The sequence below is a fragment of the Megalobrama amblycephala genome, linkage group LG10 (genome assembly GCF_018812025.1).
Source record: "Megalobrama amblycephala isolate DHTTF-2021 linkage group LG10, ASM1881202v1, whole genome shotgun sequence".
Lineage (NCBI taxonomy): Eukaryota > Metazoa > Chordata > Actinopteri > Cypriniformes > Xenocyprididae > Megalobrama > Megalobrama amblycephala.
Window position 1 is genome coordinate 14,322,743 of NC_063053.1, and position 18,577 is coordinate 14,341,319.

At 34.8% G+C, this 18,577-nt stretch overlaps 1 protein-coding gene across 1 annotated transcript in view; it reads left to right on the plus strand.

The window, feature by feature from the left end:
- ldb3a (LIM domain binding 3a) overlaps positions 1–17,242 on the plus strand; it is a 42,132-nt gene extending 24,890 nt beyond the window's left edge. The window contains exons 7-17 of the mRNA XM_048206088.1: positions 717–883; positions 980–1,016; positions 2,071–2,163; positions 9,391–9,588; positions 11,491–11,547; positions 13,142–13,314; positions 13,421–13,787; positions 14,820–15,000; positions 15,103–15,223; positions 15,319–15,434; positions 15,517–17,242. Of these exons, the coding sequence (XP_048062045.1) occupies positions 717–883; positions 980–1,016; positions 2,071–2,163; positions 9,391–9,588; positions 11,491–11,547; positions 13,142–13,314; positions 13,421–13,787; positions 14,820–15,000; positions 15,103–15,223; positions 15,319–15,434; positions 15,517–15,606 (1,600 nt within the window). The 3' untranslated portion in view covers positions 15,607–17,242. The remainder of the gene's footprint in view (positions 1–716; positions 884–979; positions 1,017–2,070; positions 2,164–9,390; positions 9,589–11,490; positions 11,548–13,141; positions 13,315–13,420; positions 13,788–14,819; positions 15,001–15,102; positions 15,224–15,318; positions 15,435–15,516) is intronic.
- Positions 17,243–18,577: the final 1,335 nt, after the last annotated feature.

The window sequence follows — 18,577 nt, forward strand, 5'->3', positions numbered from 1 at the left end:
TCCTCTAACCTCTCTTTGATTGATCTGGAGCATCTTGACTTCTGAAATGCACCTGGTATTCATGAGGAGAAACTTTTTGAAATAGTTGGATTTTGCCTTTTTATTTAGCCGAATGCAACGATAACATCACATTCCTCCTTTTCAAACTGCAGCTTTCAGTTCCATTTCATTGGTTCTTAACCATTTAAATGTTCCTCTGAAACCCTTAATCTCGCAGCTAGGTGACACTGACTGCTTTTGGTGAAAATGTGTTTAAATGGTAAGGTTTACAGAAGGAGGGTCTGCTAATGTGGAAACAGAAAATCAGTCAGCGATTGAGTTTTAGATGTCAACAAACAGATTTCTGAATGCTCTGCTCTGTCATTCTTCTGGCTAAGAGATACTGTATAGTGTGTGATAAGCAAGCTTCTGGCCACATTGTTCATGCTTGTCTGTTTATTAGCACATTTATGTAATATGCTGCATATTTATCAATCTGTATATTAAAAAATCAGTGTTAACAGACATATGTTAACCGTAAATTAGTGATAATGGCAGTAAATTAGTCAGAGTAGGTAAATTTGCATCCCAGTGCATCTATGAAATTTTAACTTAAAAATTACCAAAACAAAAAATGCATTTAATGTGTTACACATGAAAATTCTTTTGCTGATGTTCCCAGTCATACTGAAAAGAAAGTGTGTGTTTCACAAGACCGGCTTTTTCTGTGGTTGCAGTAATCTGCCAGTTAAAGACCATGTTATAGACAGTGCTTCCCCAGTGTATCAGGCCGTCATTCCCAGTGAAACCAATGAACTGGGTCCCTCTGATTGGACTAAAAGAGCCGCCCAGCTGCAGTCCAAGTCCTTCCGCATCCTCGCCCACATTACTGGAACTGAATACAGTGAGTCTGCCTGCCTGTTTTTGTCACTTTCTTTTTGTTTTGATAGAGATTTTGATTTGTCTGACATGTTCTCTCTTTGTCTTTTCTCCTCTGCAGTGCAAGACCCTGATGAGGAAGCTCTGAGAAAATCAAGGTAGGCATCTAGCAGCAGCATCTGATGGCCACATATTTGACCTGTACTGAAATCCAGCCCTCTGCCTCTTAAAACCCGAAAGGCTTTTTGAAAAGCTGACATATGATCAGAACCCCCCAACCAAACCCTCATAATCGGACACCACTCTCTGTGCTGAACTTGATCTGCACACATTAGATGCATCAGTCTAATACAGCTAGATGTGTTATTCATAGTCTGTGTCAGGGGTGTAAAAAGTAGAGAAATTGTACTTTTTGTCAAAGAAATTGTATTTGGTAAAGTTTGGCTACTGAAATGTCAAAATATCTGAGTGGAAAGTTTTCACATTTAATTGTGCTTAAGTATCAAGATCGCAAACCTAAATCCAATCTTTCAAATTGGATATACAAATAATGCAGCCTCAGTTACTCCCACTGTAGCCAGGAAGGAAAAGTAATCCACCTCCAAAAGACAACAAACTAAATATTGAAGAATAAACTTAAAAAAACCTTTTAATTAAGTAATTAAAAATAAAATTGAAAGGGCAATTGGAGTGTTTGGGAATCCTTTTTGCAATTACAATTATGATTTTTGCATTTGCACACTACAAGTAATGATATGTATTTTGAAGTGTGAAGATATTCTTTAAATCAAATTCCAAAGAATAAAATGTATAATGTGATTAGGTATTAAGTTTTAGTTTGAGTTTGAGTATAAGTACAAATTCAAAATAATAATACTTTAGTAATGAAGTACAATTAGTCAAACACTTTATACCCCTGGTCTGTAGTATTTACATCAAGCTTCATTCTTCATATATCTTTAGCTCTCATTTATTTCACAATGCCATTACACTTCTGACACAATAAAAAGCAAAATGTGACCTCTACCATTTGGCTGAATGCAGAACATTAATGGGTACATGTAAATTTGACAACACCTTAAGGCAGCCACAATTATTTCACACATCTTGGGCAGGGGAGTGAAGGCCATATTCCCTAACCCATTTTTCCACCCTCTCTTTTCTCTCTTTCCTTCCTCTTTTTTTTCCTGTATATATGTCTTGATGTCACAGGGAAATGTTTGAATCTGAAGCCAAAGGCCCTCGTTTCGCTAAACTGAAAAACTGGCACCATGGCCTGTCGGCACAAATACTTAATGTGCCTCAGTAAAATGCCCTATGATAGAGAGAGTTAGACAAGTGGCATAGACAGACTGAAGTGCTGGAGTAAGAGGAAAGTCAAAGCATGTGAGAGGAAAGCAGAAAGGATGAAGATGAAAGTCATTTATGTTGTTTGGCTCATCACTAGTTTCAAGCTAGTTGTTCACTCTATAGGATAGGAATTGTTCAAGAGAATGTTGCCGCGATTTAAATTCTCTCTCTTGTATCGGATTGTTTGATTATTGATGGTTGTTGAACATCATTGCATATGTGCACAAGTCTTTCAAATCCATCAAATAAAAGAAATGTTATGAACTAATCATGTGGAAAGGCTTTTTTGGCAATGGGATTCATCTGGGTATGAGAGCATACATGGATTCAAGAGATCCGCAGAAGGGAAATGAGCATAAAATAAACATTACATTAACTAACGTTCTTTGAAAAATGTCCTTATTTTACTAATTTTAACCTAATTTTTGTTTGAACACTGTTTTCTGGGATTTATTTCTCTTTTGAGAGTTTTATTGATCTATCAATTATCTTATCTATCCTCTAAAATAAAATAAATGAAAAACACGAGATGTAAAAATGTATTATTACACTCAACTATTGTTTTATTAAAGAACATGCAGAATCAAAACCTTGAATTTTCTGGAATCACAAAATTTAAAAACATGTAAAAAAAAAAAAAAACAAAGCTTTGAAAGCAAGCAGTGCTTTCATAATTAGCAGTGTTATCATAATTAGAACAGAAATACCAGAGGAAATATTTCAGCCAATATGAAGGCTTTCAAATATTATGATGGACAATGGGGAGCCTTTGAATCAAAAAGGTTGAAATCCACTGGATTAGATAATTTGTTATTTTTTTCAGTGTAGATCTAAGAATCTAAGCCTTTTCGATATGTAATAGCATTTCAGTGATTACATAAGGATAAGTTTGTTAAAAAGGTTTGCAAATGTTGAAATCCTTTGCACATGCAGTCAGTTTTATTTCAGGAGTCTGTTATCTGTTGAAAAGCTAAATCCTGACAGACAGCAAAAGCTTTAGCTTTAGACCAAACTTTGAATCACCAACACTATTATCCTATTGAAGAAAATACTTTCGTTGATGTTCTTAAACTTGTTAGACATTTCTTACTTAAGCCTGTGGTTAAATATTAGACTACCTAGGGGTTTTTGTTGATAAAGATGTCAATCTGTCTGTCAGCTTTCCATATGCTCTGGGATGAGACTGAAAAATAAAAAATGTGTTACTTTGACAGATCACTATTTTAGAATCTAGTGGTGTCACTTTATTGAGAAAATGAGGCTGTTAGTTAGACTTTATGGTATGACTGTATAAGTTTATCTCTGTAGGAAGAGTAATAACCTTTAGCTAGATCAGTGGTGGCTGAAGGGACGAGCTCTGTGTCTGGAAGATGAACGAAGGCACATGAAGCCATCAGAACTTCAAGCGGTTGAGCAAGATGGAAGTCAATGTCTGTGAGTAGAGAGAGTCAATAAACCAGGACTTTTCCTCCAGGTAATTCTGCCTGTCTGGTTGTCACATAGGGAAATGGTGTTATCTCTGCTGTGAGCTGGTTTGCGCTAGATTGTTTTAAGAAAAGAAAAATGTTTCTGCTAACCATGTCCTTCTCCCATATCATCTCACCATTGGATTACTTCACTTCTGAGCCTCCCACTTGCATGCAGTGCATGCTGGGAAGACTGTGTGACTGCACTGGAGTGCTTGTGGCTCTGGGTGGCTGGCCCCTCCTCCACTCTTCATCCTTTTCTTATTTATTCAGATCTCTGCCTTCATGTACATATGAACATGTCATGCTAGATTGCACAGACATATGTTGCATCAGTCAGCTCTTTTGTATGTTGTGCTGTCATTTTCCCCATATTTTCTGTCTCCAATATTTCATCAGACTCTCCTCAACTTGACTGAAACAAAAACAGATAAGCATTTTCGCTTATTTCATTGCACATCACTGCAGTGCTGTTTCCTGCTGTTTGTTAAGTCGTATGTTTGTTTTGCTCATTCTGGCAGTAGTTTTGTCTTTAATATGTCTTATCAAATTTGCCACTTTATTAGTATCTGTTAATTGCAGTGTTATTTTAAAATTATACTGTTATGGTATTTAATAATATTTTGAATTGTATCTTTAGGTTTAATTATAGTTTGAGTTTTAGTCATTTTGTTATGTGCTTTTGTCATTTTTATTAATTTTTTTCCCCTTTCAGCTTTAATTTTTTTTTTTATTTCAGTTTTCATTTAGTAATTTTAGTACTTCAACTTCAACTTATTTTATTTAAGTTAGTTGCCAAGGCAACGTTTCTAGTTTTCAAGTTTTTTAAGGCCTTGTCCACACTGAGGGTACATTTACACAACAACGATGTACTAAAATGGAAACGTTTTTCTTTTGCGTTTTTCGCATACAGGCGACAACATTGTCAAAATGATCCTTGTTCAGACGGATCCATGAAAAAGTCTAAAAACTCTGTATTATTCATGCCAGGCCAGTAGTTGGCGATGTCACTCTGTAATGAAACACTACATGCCTATAGACTGAACATGTAACAGAGATTGTATATTATAGGGAGATGAGAGGGTCTGTATCTCTTACCATTGGAGAAAGCATAACGGCTAACTTAATCACATGCGGCACCTCTCTGCCTGTTGTGTAATGGCAGTGACATCAGTGCCCACCGTTCAAAACTCCTTCCCTGCGTACCGCCAAAGCCGGAGCCTTAGCATTAGTCATTACGCTTTTTTGGCTAAAGGTTGCAGGCTTGCCTTCCAGTGGTTTTTACACAACATCTATTGTTCTATTTGTTAAACAGTAATGCGGCGCATTTGCTGTTGGTAAAGCCGTGAATGAGTCCTACCTGTCGCAACATTCATTCAAGGTTGCAGGCTTGCCTTCCAGTGGCTTTGCATGTAATATTACACATGCGTCACCATTTTCACAATTTCGTGTTTTGTAGTTTACACATAGACAATAACAGTAACATTTTCAAAAACTTGCACTTTGAAACCCATTTTCAAAAGTTTGCATTTTCAGGCCCCCAAAACGTCGTTGTCGTGTAAATGAACGACCAAAACGCATAAAAAGTTTTCTTTTTTTAGTTGAAAACTGTGTCGTGTAAATGGCCCCTAATATGTTTTTGTTTGAAAATGCATCTTTTTTTCTCCGTTTTGGCCTTCCATCCACACTGAGCTATAGAGAAATGTTCCTTTTTAGAATCTTCCTATTACGTTCCTGCAAAAATAGACTCGCAATTGCTGTCCTGTGGCAAAACATGAATATTGCGTTTTAGATCATACGATTTTGAGTGTGTCCTGGGTACAACATTGAGTGGTGGGATATAATGAATGTGCCTCTCATGAGCTTTTATTAAATTTTATGTAAATGCATAAACGTGATTTAAGAATTTTCAGATATTTCAGTGTGGATGAACAACTTTTGGAAAATGCTTAAACACTAGTGTGGACGGGGAACATTTTAAAATGAAAACGGTGCTTTCAAATGTATCTGGAGTAATGCAGATGTAGGCTAAGTTTAAGTTTTTTTATCTAATATTTATTTTTTACTATAGCTTTATTTCAAATAATTAAAGTGATTTTTTTGTGTGATAAATTTTTTATTGACTTTTAGATATAAAAAGATAACATCAAAATAATTAAAATGATTTTTAAATGATAATTGGAAATATTTCACATTCACATAAAAATATTTGATCAATAATATGTTAAATAATTTAGACTAATTATTAGTAAATTAATAATTTATTATTGTAGTTTTTAAAGCTGCTGTCCATAACTTTTTTGGTTAAAAATGATCCAAAATCAATTTTTGAGCAAGTACATAACCAGCCAGTGTTCAAAACCATCTCCTTACCTTAGCCCAATTCACAATGGTAAGCTTGTAATAATGTTTTATAATTCGGGTGGTGCTGGTGGGTTTTTGCAGGAAATTTGAGCATGTCGCCATTTGTCTTTGCGTCATTACGTCACGTCTGTTTAACGTTAGATATTAGACTGTAAAGAAATCGAAATCTACAGGTAACGCTAATACACACTAAATACACATAGTCACGCAATGCTGATGTTGTTAACATTAACAATTTGAGAACAAAGTATAACAATAATAATAATTTGCACGGTTTGACGTGATCCGAACTAAGTGATCGTTAGATTTAATCAACATTGGTAGCGCAATTTATTGTAATGCTTTTTTTTTTTTTTCTCAGTTGGTCAGAACAAAAGTGACAGACATGTTACTTACTTGTTCAGATAACATTTTCCGGTGAAAATTCTTACTTTGGTCATACTTCAAGACTACAATCTGTGATTCTGAAGTACAGTATCCACACCGGTGCAGTGAGGAGCCGTGCCGACGCACAACCCACATAAAGATGATAATTCCGCAAATAACTGCAATTGCAGGTTCCAAACAGAGATGGCGACAAAGAGGCAAAACTTACAGACTGCAACTTTAAATGAAATGAAATGTTTTGAAATGTCAAGTCAGCAGAGTGCCACCATTATTTCCAATTTGTCATGAAACAATGATTTTGGTGTTTTATGACAAATTTCTCTTTTCTGTCATGCTAATCTTGTCTGTAGTGCCATATATGATCCATGCAGCTCTGTATGAATCTTGAATTGTATGTTTGTTGTTGTTCTGCTGTCTTTACTAGTCTTTATCCTTTTATGTTGTGTGTTGCAATTATTCAGTGTGCTTTACTTAATTAGTATTAACTCATTTATTCATTTAGAGACATTCTATAATCTTGTCAGAAAGCCTCCTCTGGATCGTCTTATATATTGAAGGATTGGTTTGGTGTTATTAACCTCATAATGGTTGTTTCCTGTCACGAACGATTGTAAATAGATAAATGCAGCTAAATGGGCATTTATTTAAAGCTTTCAAAAACCCAAGATAATTCTTTTCAATAACTCAATTCTCAGTTGTATGTCTCTTTTCTGTATTTTGAGTTAATCAAACTTAATATTTTCCTCAAAACAGTTATATAATTGGAAACAAATACTTAATACTGCATGGGTTAGAAAAATGTAACATATCCAACATTCAAAGCATTATAGTTCCTCCAGTGTGTGGATGTTATTATTGCATGAACATCATATTTCATTCAGTAATCATTCAGTCTATCTTCGCAACCCTCTACTATGGCAATTTTGTTCATGCTTTTTTGCATGCGTGAATGTGAAGAAAGGAACAGTGATAGTCTACATGTTAGGCTGCTTCTCATGAGACTGTGTTGCACTAACCTGCTCTTAGGGTGAAAACACACTTTCCCTATGTGTCAAGCGTATAATGCCAGCAGGTGGCACTGCAGTATCTTGTCTGAATTACCCTCTGCCTGTCTTGACTCTCTTTGCTCTCTGGTCCTGTTCCATGAATTAGCAAGTTACACGTTTGCAAGTAGAATAGTACATGTTTCAATTACAACCCTTCATTCTGAAGGCATTGTCTGCTTCTGTGAACTGTATTTCATTGTTCTCTGAATCTGTGCTGAGATTCAAGATTTTGCTAATATAACTAAAAAGTGTCACAGTTTGACAGCATAGCCAGTTGAGGAATACAGTGTTAGGACATTATGCCCTGTATAATGTTTGTGTGTGTATGTGTGTGTGTGTGTGAGAGAGAGAGAGAGAGAGAGAGAGAGAGAGAGAGAGAGAGAGAGACTAAAGAGTAATGTAATCACAATTTCCAAAGTTATACTTTTTTGTTTATACACTTCACATTTTTAAATCATTTCTCACAGCTTGCTATAATTGCTAATCTGTGTTTGCTTTCTGTCACAACACACCTTCCCCAAAGCCCCTCCAATTCACACACATACATGCTTCTCAAATTGTACACTTCAATACACACACAAGTTCACCACAGAAAGTGTTTAAATCTTCATGAAGGCTTCATAAATGTCTGCAACCAACATTTACAGACCTTTCTCTCTGTTCCATCACCATAACTCAGTATAATCCACAGAATGACATTAAAGCTGAAGTATGTAATTTCTGAGCCATTAAATTCACGAGTTAGAATTGTAAACATAACAATTGCTTTTAAATGGCTTTCCAGAACAGTCCCACGCCAAACTCACACCGCTGGTTAAGCTAACACACTCTCATAGCATTTCATAACTATTTTATGTGGCTAATTAATACATTTTCATATGATCTGCTTATGCTCCTAAACTTGTTAGTTTTAGGGGTGGCTTGAGTTTTTATTTAAAAATTGTACATTTTTGTACAAATCACATCGCACGAGTTCATACAGAATCACTACATCAAAAAACAGTTATGTTTTCTCATGAGATTGTGTTGGTTAAGCCAGTTTTGCTGCTTTGTCTGGTCGGGATGCTCAAGTAAATGTAGTGTCAATCATCAGGAATGGTTTGCTTGTAGGTACATATAAAGATGGAATAAATTCAATTAAAACACACTTCAGCTTTAAATGCTCTCTTTATTTCATCTTTTCCCTCGCCCCTCCCTGTGGGCAGTTTCAACATTAACTGAGTCAGTAAGAGAGAGAGAGAGATGGTCAGAAAGGATGGTTGCGGAGTGTGTGAAGGGGGTCAGTCATCGGTCCACCACCAGGCCTGCTGCTGCTAGGTGCCTGTCTCTTATCTTCTCTTTCCTGCCTGGGCGGCTCCAACACCAATATACTTTCTTCATTTAATTGTGTTTGATTATGTATAGGGGATGCCAAATGATTAAATAAATGTCTATTTGTGAATAATGCACTTTTCTTTGCTTGGATCACAGGGGAGTATCATTTATCACTAATCTACTGCTCTCTAACCACTGAATTGTGTTTATGGACAGACTAAGAGGGTTTACATAACCTCTTTACTCTGCGTCACTTTAAAATGGTGAGGTCCTCCCATCTACAGTTCATTGCCCCTGATCGAGCACGTAATTGATTGTAGTCCTAATGTCTGGATTAATTTAATTCATCCTAGAATAGCACTTACAGTTGTCTCTGCTGCCGAGACATCCTTCAATGACACAATAGATAAGAGTAGTCTAATGTGAAGAAAGCAATTAACATTTCCTTCTCCCCATGATGGACATCCTTGCATTGTGATCAGACATGTTTTGTGCATGAGAATGAAGCAGCTGCTTATGACAAAATGTAACTTTCAAATTAAGGCATATATACATACACGGCCTGAACCATGGCTGCTGTCTGTATTTATGGCTTCAGCCTGACATCAGTTTCTGACATCACTGCAACCTAACCTTGTATCTAGTACTCCTGCTGAGCATGCTCCAGTTTCCACCAGCATTGCATCTGTATGTGCACCTATTATCGCTGCTTCGCCCAATGAGCTCCTTTCGGAGCCGCAGATAGTCAATCAGGCACCTGAGCCTGATGCGGAGCAGATTCCTGAGCAAACCACTGTAAGCAGGTAAAGTTGCATGCGTTGCATTTTTTCTTGCTTTAATGTTACTTTGTTTATTGAATTCCCATTGGTATGTATACATGTAATGCGTACCATTCAAAAGTTTGGGGTCAGTATGATTTTTGGGGGTTTTTTTTAGAAGGAAAGAAAGAAAGAAAGAATTTTATTCAGCAAGGATGCATTAAATTGTCCAAAAGTGGCAGTAAAGACTTTTAACATGTTAAACAGATTTCTATTTCAAATTCTATTAAGCAAAGTATCCTGAAGAAAAGTACCACTGTTTCCACAAAAATGTTTGGCAGCACAGCTGTTTTCAACATTGATAATAATAAGAAATGTTTCTTGATTGACCTTTAGAATGATTACTGAAGGATCATGTGACACTGACTGGAGTAATGGCTGCTGAAAATTCAGCTTTGCCATCACAGGAATAAATTATTTTTTTAAATTTAAAATAGAAAAAAAAAAAAGTTTTTTTCTCTGAAAAATTGTAATAATATTTCTTGGTTTTCGATCAAATAAATGCAGCCTTGATATTTCAAAATCATCTAAATTTCTATACCGACCTCAAACATTTGTAGTGTATGTATTTTTTATGTTTACGTTCATTTGTTTTGCTTTTTTCTAGATTACAGGTCACTTGCAGGTCATCTGTTTGACTGCGTGTAGCGCATACATAGCAATAGCAAGTTATTCCAATGTTAATTAACTTTTATTAGTGGAGACATGTGATAGATATTATTGCTATTAGATTTTAGCCTAACATTTGAAAGATTGTTGGACAAAGTCCATTGAACCTAGAGACTCAAAGCAGAGCCAATCCTCCAGTCCTATTAATGTTATAATCAATAACTTTAATCCTCTATAATGATCTTCTTTGTCTTAACTCAATTTTTTGTTGCAGCTGCTTCCTTTGCTACTGCTTATTACTACTAATACTCTTCCCCATAAGGAAGCTAGAAACACACATTTGAATTAATCCATGTTTACAGTGCCATGTTGGCTATTTGTTTTGAGCTTCTGATTTTATGAGTGGCATCTCTTTATCACCGTATTGTTCAACACCAGTACTTGACCCAAATAAAAACCTTTCCTAGACTTCCATGAAGTACTTTTTTAAGTTTAAAATCACTGTAGCACTTCTATGTACCCTCTTCTTGTGTTACTTAATGAATGATGAACAACAATAACAGTAAGACCCAGGCATTTATGAAACTAGAGATTTTTCTTTTAAAGAGTGCTGCATTTGTACTACTACACCTGATGCTGTAATGTGAGCCTCAAACATGCATGTTCATAAGTTTCTATGTCTCAGTCAAGTCTCAGATCTCCAATTTCACCATGTACCCTCTCCAATTTAATTTTATACAGTAGAACCCCTTTCAGCACAATTGATTTCTTATATTAAATATTAGGATTAACATTAAAGACTATTAATGTTTAGGTCCTCTCTGTCAGACTCAGTCCTGAATATATGTTGTGTTAAATTGGGCCTTATTTTAGTTACTGAAATATAGTAGTTGTTGGGTCTTTGCTTTGGATGCACCTTCATTTTCTGTTTTGAGTGTGTCTGCATCTAGATGATTTGTTCATGGTCTGTTTTTTTTACCATATCCACTCATACTGTATACTGTACTCAGTGTACTACTGTTTTATTCAGACAAAACAAGAACAGAATAAACATCTGAGTAGTTATTTAAAGGGTTATTGCATATTCATTTAACTTCCATATGCATTTGATTTGGAAAACCAAAGTGTCTGATCCTGTTTTTCATATAGACACAAAAACATGCAATATTTGAAACACTTAGGCAGTCGTACAGATATGAGTGCATATGGCCTCTCTCAGGTTTAATCTAGGCATGATCAGTTTGACTGTCCACCATTTTTGTCTTTGTTACACTATAGCTTCAACTTGCAGACATCTATGGGTTACACTTCTCAGTACAAAACCTCCATCTCCAGGTACTGCTGTGGACCAGCTCTGCATTCAATCAGCAAGCGTTCTTTCTCCCTCTCAGTGTCCGTGTGGCCTGTCACATGTGCAATAACACATCTTTTCTCCCTTACTGTTTTTATTACCCAACTGACTCAAAGGATGATACTTATGCTTGGGGTATTTTTCTTTAACCTTTAATGTTATAACCATTTTTGAATATGTATCTTTATGTATATGAGTGGAAAGGACTTGTGAAACCTGGTCATTTTCCTCTAAACAATGGAGGCTCTCTCTTCTAACCCTGCTTTAGGTGCTTTCTCTGTCGCTCTTTCTTGTCACTGCTCTGTTCAAATAACTAACTTTTGCATTAAATTGTAATGAAGGGATGTAACATAATAAGGTAAGACACTCGCAAATGTGTATGTGATGGATTATGTGGTCAGACATCCTTGGGTAATATTAGAAGTAAAGACTTCAAGAACTGAATGTGCATCCAAATTTATTTAAGGCTGTGGGCAAATAAAGTTGCTGAAGGCTATACTATTTTTCCGTTTGTAGATATTTTTAGGTCACTATAGATTTTTAAAACAGCTAATATATATATATATATAGGCTACTGTACAAATAGACAACCTTAGAAAGAGCTTATGACAACTTACTGGGTAATGTGTTGTGGTAAATTAGTCCAAAATACCTTATGTCATTTTTGGTAATGTTTTTTAAATTTCCAGAGATGGCGTCTTTTATAATGGTAGGCATATACATTATTGTTCAAAAGTTTGGGTTTGGTAAGTTTTTATTATTATTATTATTATTATTATTATGCTTCCCAAAGCTGCATTTATCTGATCAAAAATATAGTAAAAATAATAATAATAATAATTTATTTATATTTTAATATGTTTTAAAATGTCATTTATTGTTGTGATGGCAAAGCTGAATTCTCAACAGCTATTAATCCAGTCTTTAGTCAGATATGATCCTTCAGAAATCATTCTAATATGTCTCCGGTTTCATAGAGTCCTGGACACTAATATTTTTATGATTTAGAGAAAATTAGGCAAGCTTTGAAATAGGAATTTTTTATAATGTTTGTAAAAGTCATTGTCATTTTTGATCAATTTAATGTGTCCTTTCAGAATTAAAATATTAATTTCTATTAAAAAAAAATCTTACTGACCCCAAACCTTTGAGCAGTAGTGTGGTTAAAACATCTTTACGTGAAAATTAGTCAAAAATACAGTTACAATTTGCAAAATAACTATACAGTATGTTCATATGAATGATTGTGCAAATAATTAATCTCAATGAGAAAAAAAAATAGGTTAGGTTAAGGGTTGTAAATGTGTAGTTGCTTTTCACAAAATATAAATACTATAATATATATTTTATTTATAATAATTATGTCATTTAAATATAATGTGTCTAGTTGAGCATGATGCTAGTATTGTCATGGTCCTGGGTTCGATTGCCAGAGAATGCAAAATGTCTGGAATGCAATGCAAGTGGCTTTGGATGAAAGTTTAATGTGAATGTTTTAAATTGTTTAAGAAAAGCAGAAAAGCTGAGTAACTTCTCATTTGAACTGAAATGTTGAGTTTCTGGTTTGTCCCTCTGTAGTCCTTATGCCCAGCCTCAACCTATGCATCAGCAACCACCCATGCATCAGCAACCACCCATGCAGCAGCCGCCACCCATGCAGCACAGCTCCATCCAGATCCCTGTAGGTCCACCTCCACCTAAAGTGGTCAGCACTGCCACCATTATGCCCACAGCCTATCCAGCCGGCCCAGGTAGCCATTACACATATGTGATTATGTATAATTCAGTGTATGTGTGTGTCCATCTTTGATTGACTCTGCAGTATGAATGCAATACTAATTCATGGGCATTTTTTAGCACCAGCTCCTCCAATGGTTTACAAACCTGCTCCACCTCCACCTGCTCCTGTCGCAGCTCCAGCGTCTTCCAACAGGCCTCCTTGGGTTACTGATGAGAACTTTGCCCATAAATTTGACCCTAGCAAACCCACCACCACCACACATATCAAAGTGCAGCCTCTTCCTCAGGCGGCACCACCACCACCAGCCTACATCCCCAACCCAGTCCCTGCTCCTGTTGCACCCAGCCCTGCATTCAACCCTTCCCCTGCTCCGTTCAGCCCCGCTCCCTTCCCACCTGTGGCTCGTGGAGTTGCTCAAAGGGCAGAGCGGTTTGCAGCCAGCAACAGAACACCTCTGTGTGGATCCTGCAACAACATCATCAGGTATGATTACACTTGTGCAATATTCATTACAAGACCCTTTGTAATATATAGGTGTTTTTATTCAACTTCAGGCATGGAGTTTAATTTTTATTTTAGTTATATGAAGGTCATATTAACATTGTCCTGGATTTTTATTACCACTCCTTTATTTTACTTATTTTTAAATGCATTTTATTTTGTGTTGTTTATATATACATCTTTTATCACAAACCCAGGCGTTCAATATAAAATCCATTATAAAAATATTAATTATTAAATAAATACAATTATGATAACCTAAACAAAGGAGAAATAAGCATTTCCTTATTTAACATTTCCATATTTAAAATGTTTATATTAGTTTTTCTACTTTCTCAGTTGTGGTGACACTTTTTTGCCCTTTGTTTTATTCCAAAAAAAACATTTTAAAACATAATTTTTCATCACAGAATGCTATTAAACACAATATATACACCACCGTTCAAACATTTGGGGTCAGTAAGATTTTTTTGTAAAGAAATTAATACTTGAGCAAGGATGCATTAAATCAAAAGTGAATTTTTACACTGTTTACATTTTTTTCAAATAAATGCTGCTCTTACACAAAAATATTAAGCAGCACAACTGTTTTCAACATTGATAATAAGAAATTATTCTTGGGCATCAAATCAGCATAGAATGATTTCTCAAGGATCATGTGACACTGAAGACTGGAGTAATGATGCTGAAAAGTCAGCTTTGTCTTCACAAGAATAAATTACTTTTTAAAATATACTGAAAAAGAAAACAGTTATTAAATTGATATTAATATCTTATTAAATTGTAATAAGACTTCATAACATGACTGTTTAACGGTATTTTTATTCAAATAATTGCAGCCTTGGTGAGCAAAAGAGACTTCTTTCAAAAATATGTTTAAAATATTACCTTTTGAACAGTAGTGTATTTAATTTGAGATGTTCAGGACTTATAAAAATTAAAAATGACAACGTTCATGAATATCCAAGGACATTTTTCATGAGCCCTGATCCCACAGTGTTTTTGACTCCTCAGGGGACCATTCCTGGTGGCATTGGGTCGTTCCTGGCATCCAGAGGAGTTCAACTGCCATTATTGCCACACGTCTCTGGCTGATGTCAGCTTTGTGGAGGAGCAGAATAATGTTTACTGTGAGAACTGCTACGGAGAGTTCTTTGCACCTACCTGTGCCCGCTGCAACACCAAGATCATGGGAGTACGTCAAAAACCTATTAACATTGCACACACATGCACAGACATTAATGTAAACACACTTCACAGAAACTGCCAGTTAATCTACTCAACATCTGCTCAATAGGAAGTGATGCATGCACTGCGGCAGACCTGGCACACCACTTGCTTTGTGTGTGCGGCTTGTGGAAAGCCCTTTGGAAACAGCCTCTTTCATATGGAGGATGGTGAGCCGTATTGTGAGAAAGGTATGAAAGCCACTGGCTATGTCTAACATACATTTGGTGTATGCAATTTTACAGCCCAGACTACAATATTTTTCACTACTTGTTTCTGTCACCAGATTATATTGCACTCTTCAGCACAAAGTGCCATGGATGTGACTTTCCAGTTGAGGCAGGAGACAAATTTATTGAAGCTCTTGGCCACACATGGCATGATACCTGCTTTGTTTGTGCGGTAGGTTCAAAATCAGTGATATAGCACCCATATGGCTTTTAAATATGAAGGAATTATGACACGTTTCTGTCTCGACATTCAGGTGTGCCATGTGAACCTGGAAGGACAACCGTTTTACTCCAAGAAGGACAAGCCCTTATGCAAGAAGCATGCACATGCCATCAATGTGTAGATGCTTCAACGGTGCATCAAAAGCTGTCAGTGAAGGAACTAAATGCAATTAATGTAACATCTGCATGTGTGGTTTTATGGCAAGACATTGGTGCCAATCCAAATGACACAAAAACTAATAAAAAGACATACAGTATATCATTTATTAAACAGAATATTAGTAAACGATGACTGAATGATACATAAACTAGGTGCTTTGACAATTTTTTAATCCAAACCCAATGTTGCACATAGAGTATGGGTTATTTTAGGTCATTCTTTTATTATATCCTGAATACATTTGCATACATGCACTTGTATGCCTGATATATATTAATTTAAGAGATACATTTTCACTTTTTTTTTTTTTTTTTTTTGATTTAGTGAATTTATACAACATACAATTTTTTTTTTTTAAACCTTTTTTTTTAATGAATAGGTTATACACAGATGTTGAAGATTGCCTGCATATGTAGTTGCACATGACCAGACATAGTCTTTGATCTCATAAATCATGTATAAACCAGAAACAGCCTGAAAAACGTCTATGCATTTTTATTATGCCTTAAACTCTAAAGTAAACCTAAATGTTTTTATTGCATTTGTTTTTAGAAACAATAATGAGGCCTATAGATCCCTGACTTGCAAATCGATCACAAAAAGATGTTAAAAAGATTTGTTGAATGTTTTTTTGTGCAGTCTTTTTAATGCTGAATGGGTGATACAGTCAAACCAAAATGTATTCAGACACCTTGAACATTTTATTCATTAATACAGTTTATTCACTGTAGTTTAAAAAAATGGTAATAAAATATGACAGTTAAACTGTGTCAGAAAAAAATCATCTTAAGTATGTCATATAACATTGAAGTAAAACATGGTCAGGTCAAAGTGTCTGAATAGTTTTTGTTTCCACATTTTTATGAATTTTACTGGTATAAAGAATTTTTGGGTATAATATGTCACAGTTTACTTTATTTTGCTATCCTCACTTACATAAATGAACTATAGTGTCCTGAACCCACTAGTAAAAATCTATCAAAAATGTCTGAATAATTTTGGTTTGACTGTATATGTGTTACTAATTTTATTTATTTGAGTTTTTAGTGTGTGTAAGCATGCAAGGGAGTTAATTGATCCATTTGTGATGTCAACATTAGCATTAAGTTGTCAATGGTTTCATCAAACAATTTTAAGAAAATACCGTACACAGGGCATCTGAAAAGGTAACACAGTATGTGCTGTATAATGTCCAGCTCTCAAGGCTTAACAGAGTATTTTAAACTGGTCATGTTTGGCCTTGTCACCTATGATAGTTCCTTTTTTCTGTTATTTATTGCGTGCTAAACCTCAACATTTACACACTCTTTGCAAATGGTGTACTCTTCTGATTTTGCATAGATAATTAACTTTTTTCTTTGCCAAGAGTGGGGGATTGTTAATTTAATTTAATTTTTAAGACAGAGCCACATACACAGAGGACTCGAGTTGTATTCTTAATTTGTTCCTTAAAATGAATGACGAATGTAGTACCTGAGACTTTGTTCTTTTTATTCTCTGTGGGTAGATGCTACCCAACTCTGACATGCAACTGTAGGGTTACAGTAAAGGTTTTGTTTCGTGCCACATGACTATTAAAGAACAAGGTCAAATTGTGAGATTGCAATTGCAGACAGTTGTGTTTTCCTAAAGTTTGTGTGATATTGAAAGTTTTTATGCATACAATTCACTTGAACAAGATGGCTTTTATTTAGACACATTTTAGGATTGTGTCATTGATGTGTCAGTATATTTTCACTGCCGCATATTAATCTTTAAAAGTTAATTTATACCCACCACATCAGTTAAGATGTATTCTTCGGGCTACTTTTGATTTTGGCTTTGGTTTTTTGTTTTAAATATTACTAACACAAACAATGGTTTTGCATGTCATAATTGCCTCTCTTAAATTTAATAAATTGTTAGCTTCTTTTTTACACAACATTAGTAAGTTATTTAAAATTACATTTGTAGCAGTGTTGGGTTCAGGAGTGGGTATCTTTTTAGCATTTTTCAAGAATTAACGCAATTGAATGTAGTCATATTAGACATATTAGGTGTAATATGTAGTCATATTACACATAATGTATTATCACTATTTGTCATCTGCTATATCTGCAGTTCACTTGGGAATTACAAGGAGACAAAAGAGTGATCCATCATTTTGCAGTGATACTGCAATAAGAAAAACAATTAAGAGCCATACAGTATGTTTTATGTGACACCCATGTGTTAACAAGTGCCTTTAATGCAGTTTTCTTCTGTTGAAAAATAGAGATATTGAGATATGGCTCTACGGAACACTGAAAATTTACTTTATGTAGTAGCTATCTTAAATATGAGCTGTATGTTTTTTCAAGATAGTTTGATAAACTAACTAGTACTACTATGGTGTTCTCTTTTTTGTATTATGAAATTATATTGTGAAAACAGCCTTACTTTGTACTTATTTCAATACATTACTTAAATGTCCAAAAAAAAAAAAAAAAAAAAAAACCACCTGTATATTCACTGATATGTTAAACATGACTAATAAAAATATTAAGCTGCCTTATAAACTGAAAATAGCTCATAACACATACAAATTTTATGGGCACTGTTCTCTATGTATGATTAAATATTATAAAACTGTACTGCAGCCTAATTGACATTACTAAATGACATTTGTAATATTTAAATCTCATTGTTTTATTTAAATCTAAATCATAATCATCCTGTTTAACTTGAACACTATCAAATAAAATTGTTTAAAACTAAAGTATTTATGCATTGTACTTTATACACAAATGGCATACAAAAAGAGTAAGTATAATGTTCATCATTCATGTGTGAATTAAAAATGAAATAAAACGAACTAATATGATTTCTATATTTAAAAACTGTGTGTTAAATGTTTTATCTAATGTATTAAATACATTTGATTTGGACATGAAAATGTACTAACTATAGTGTAT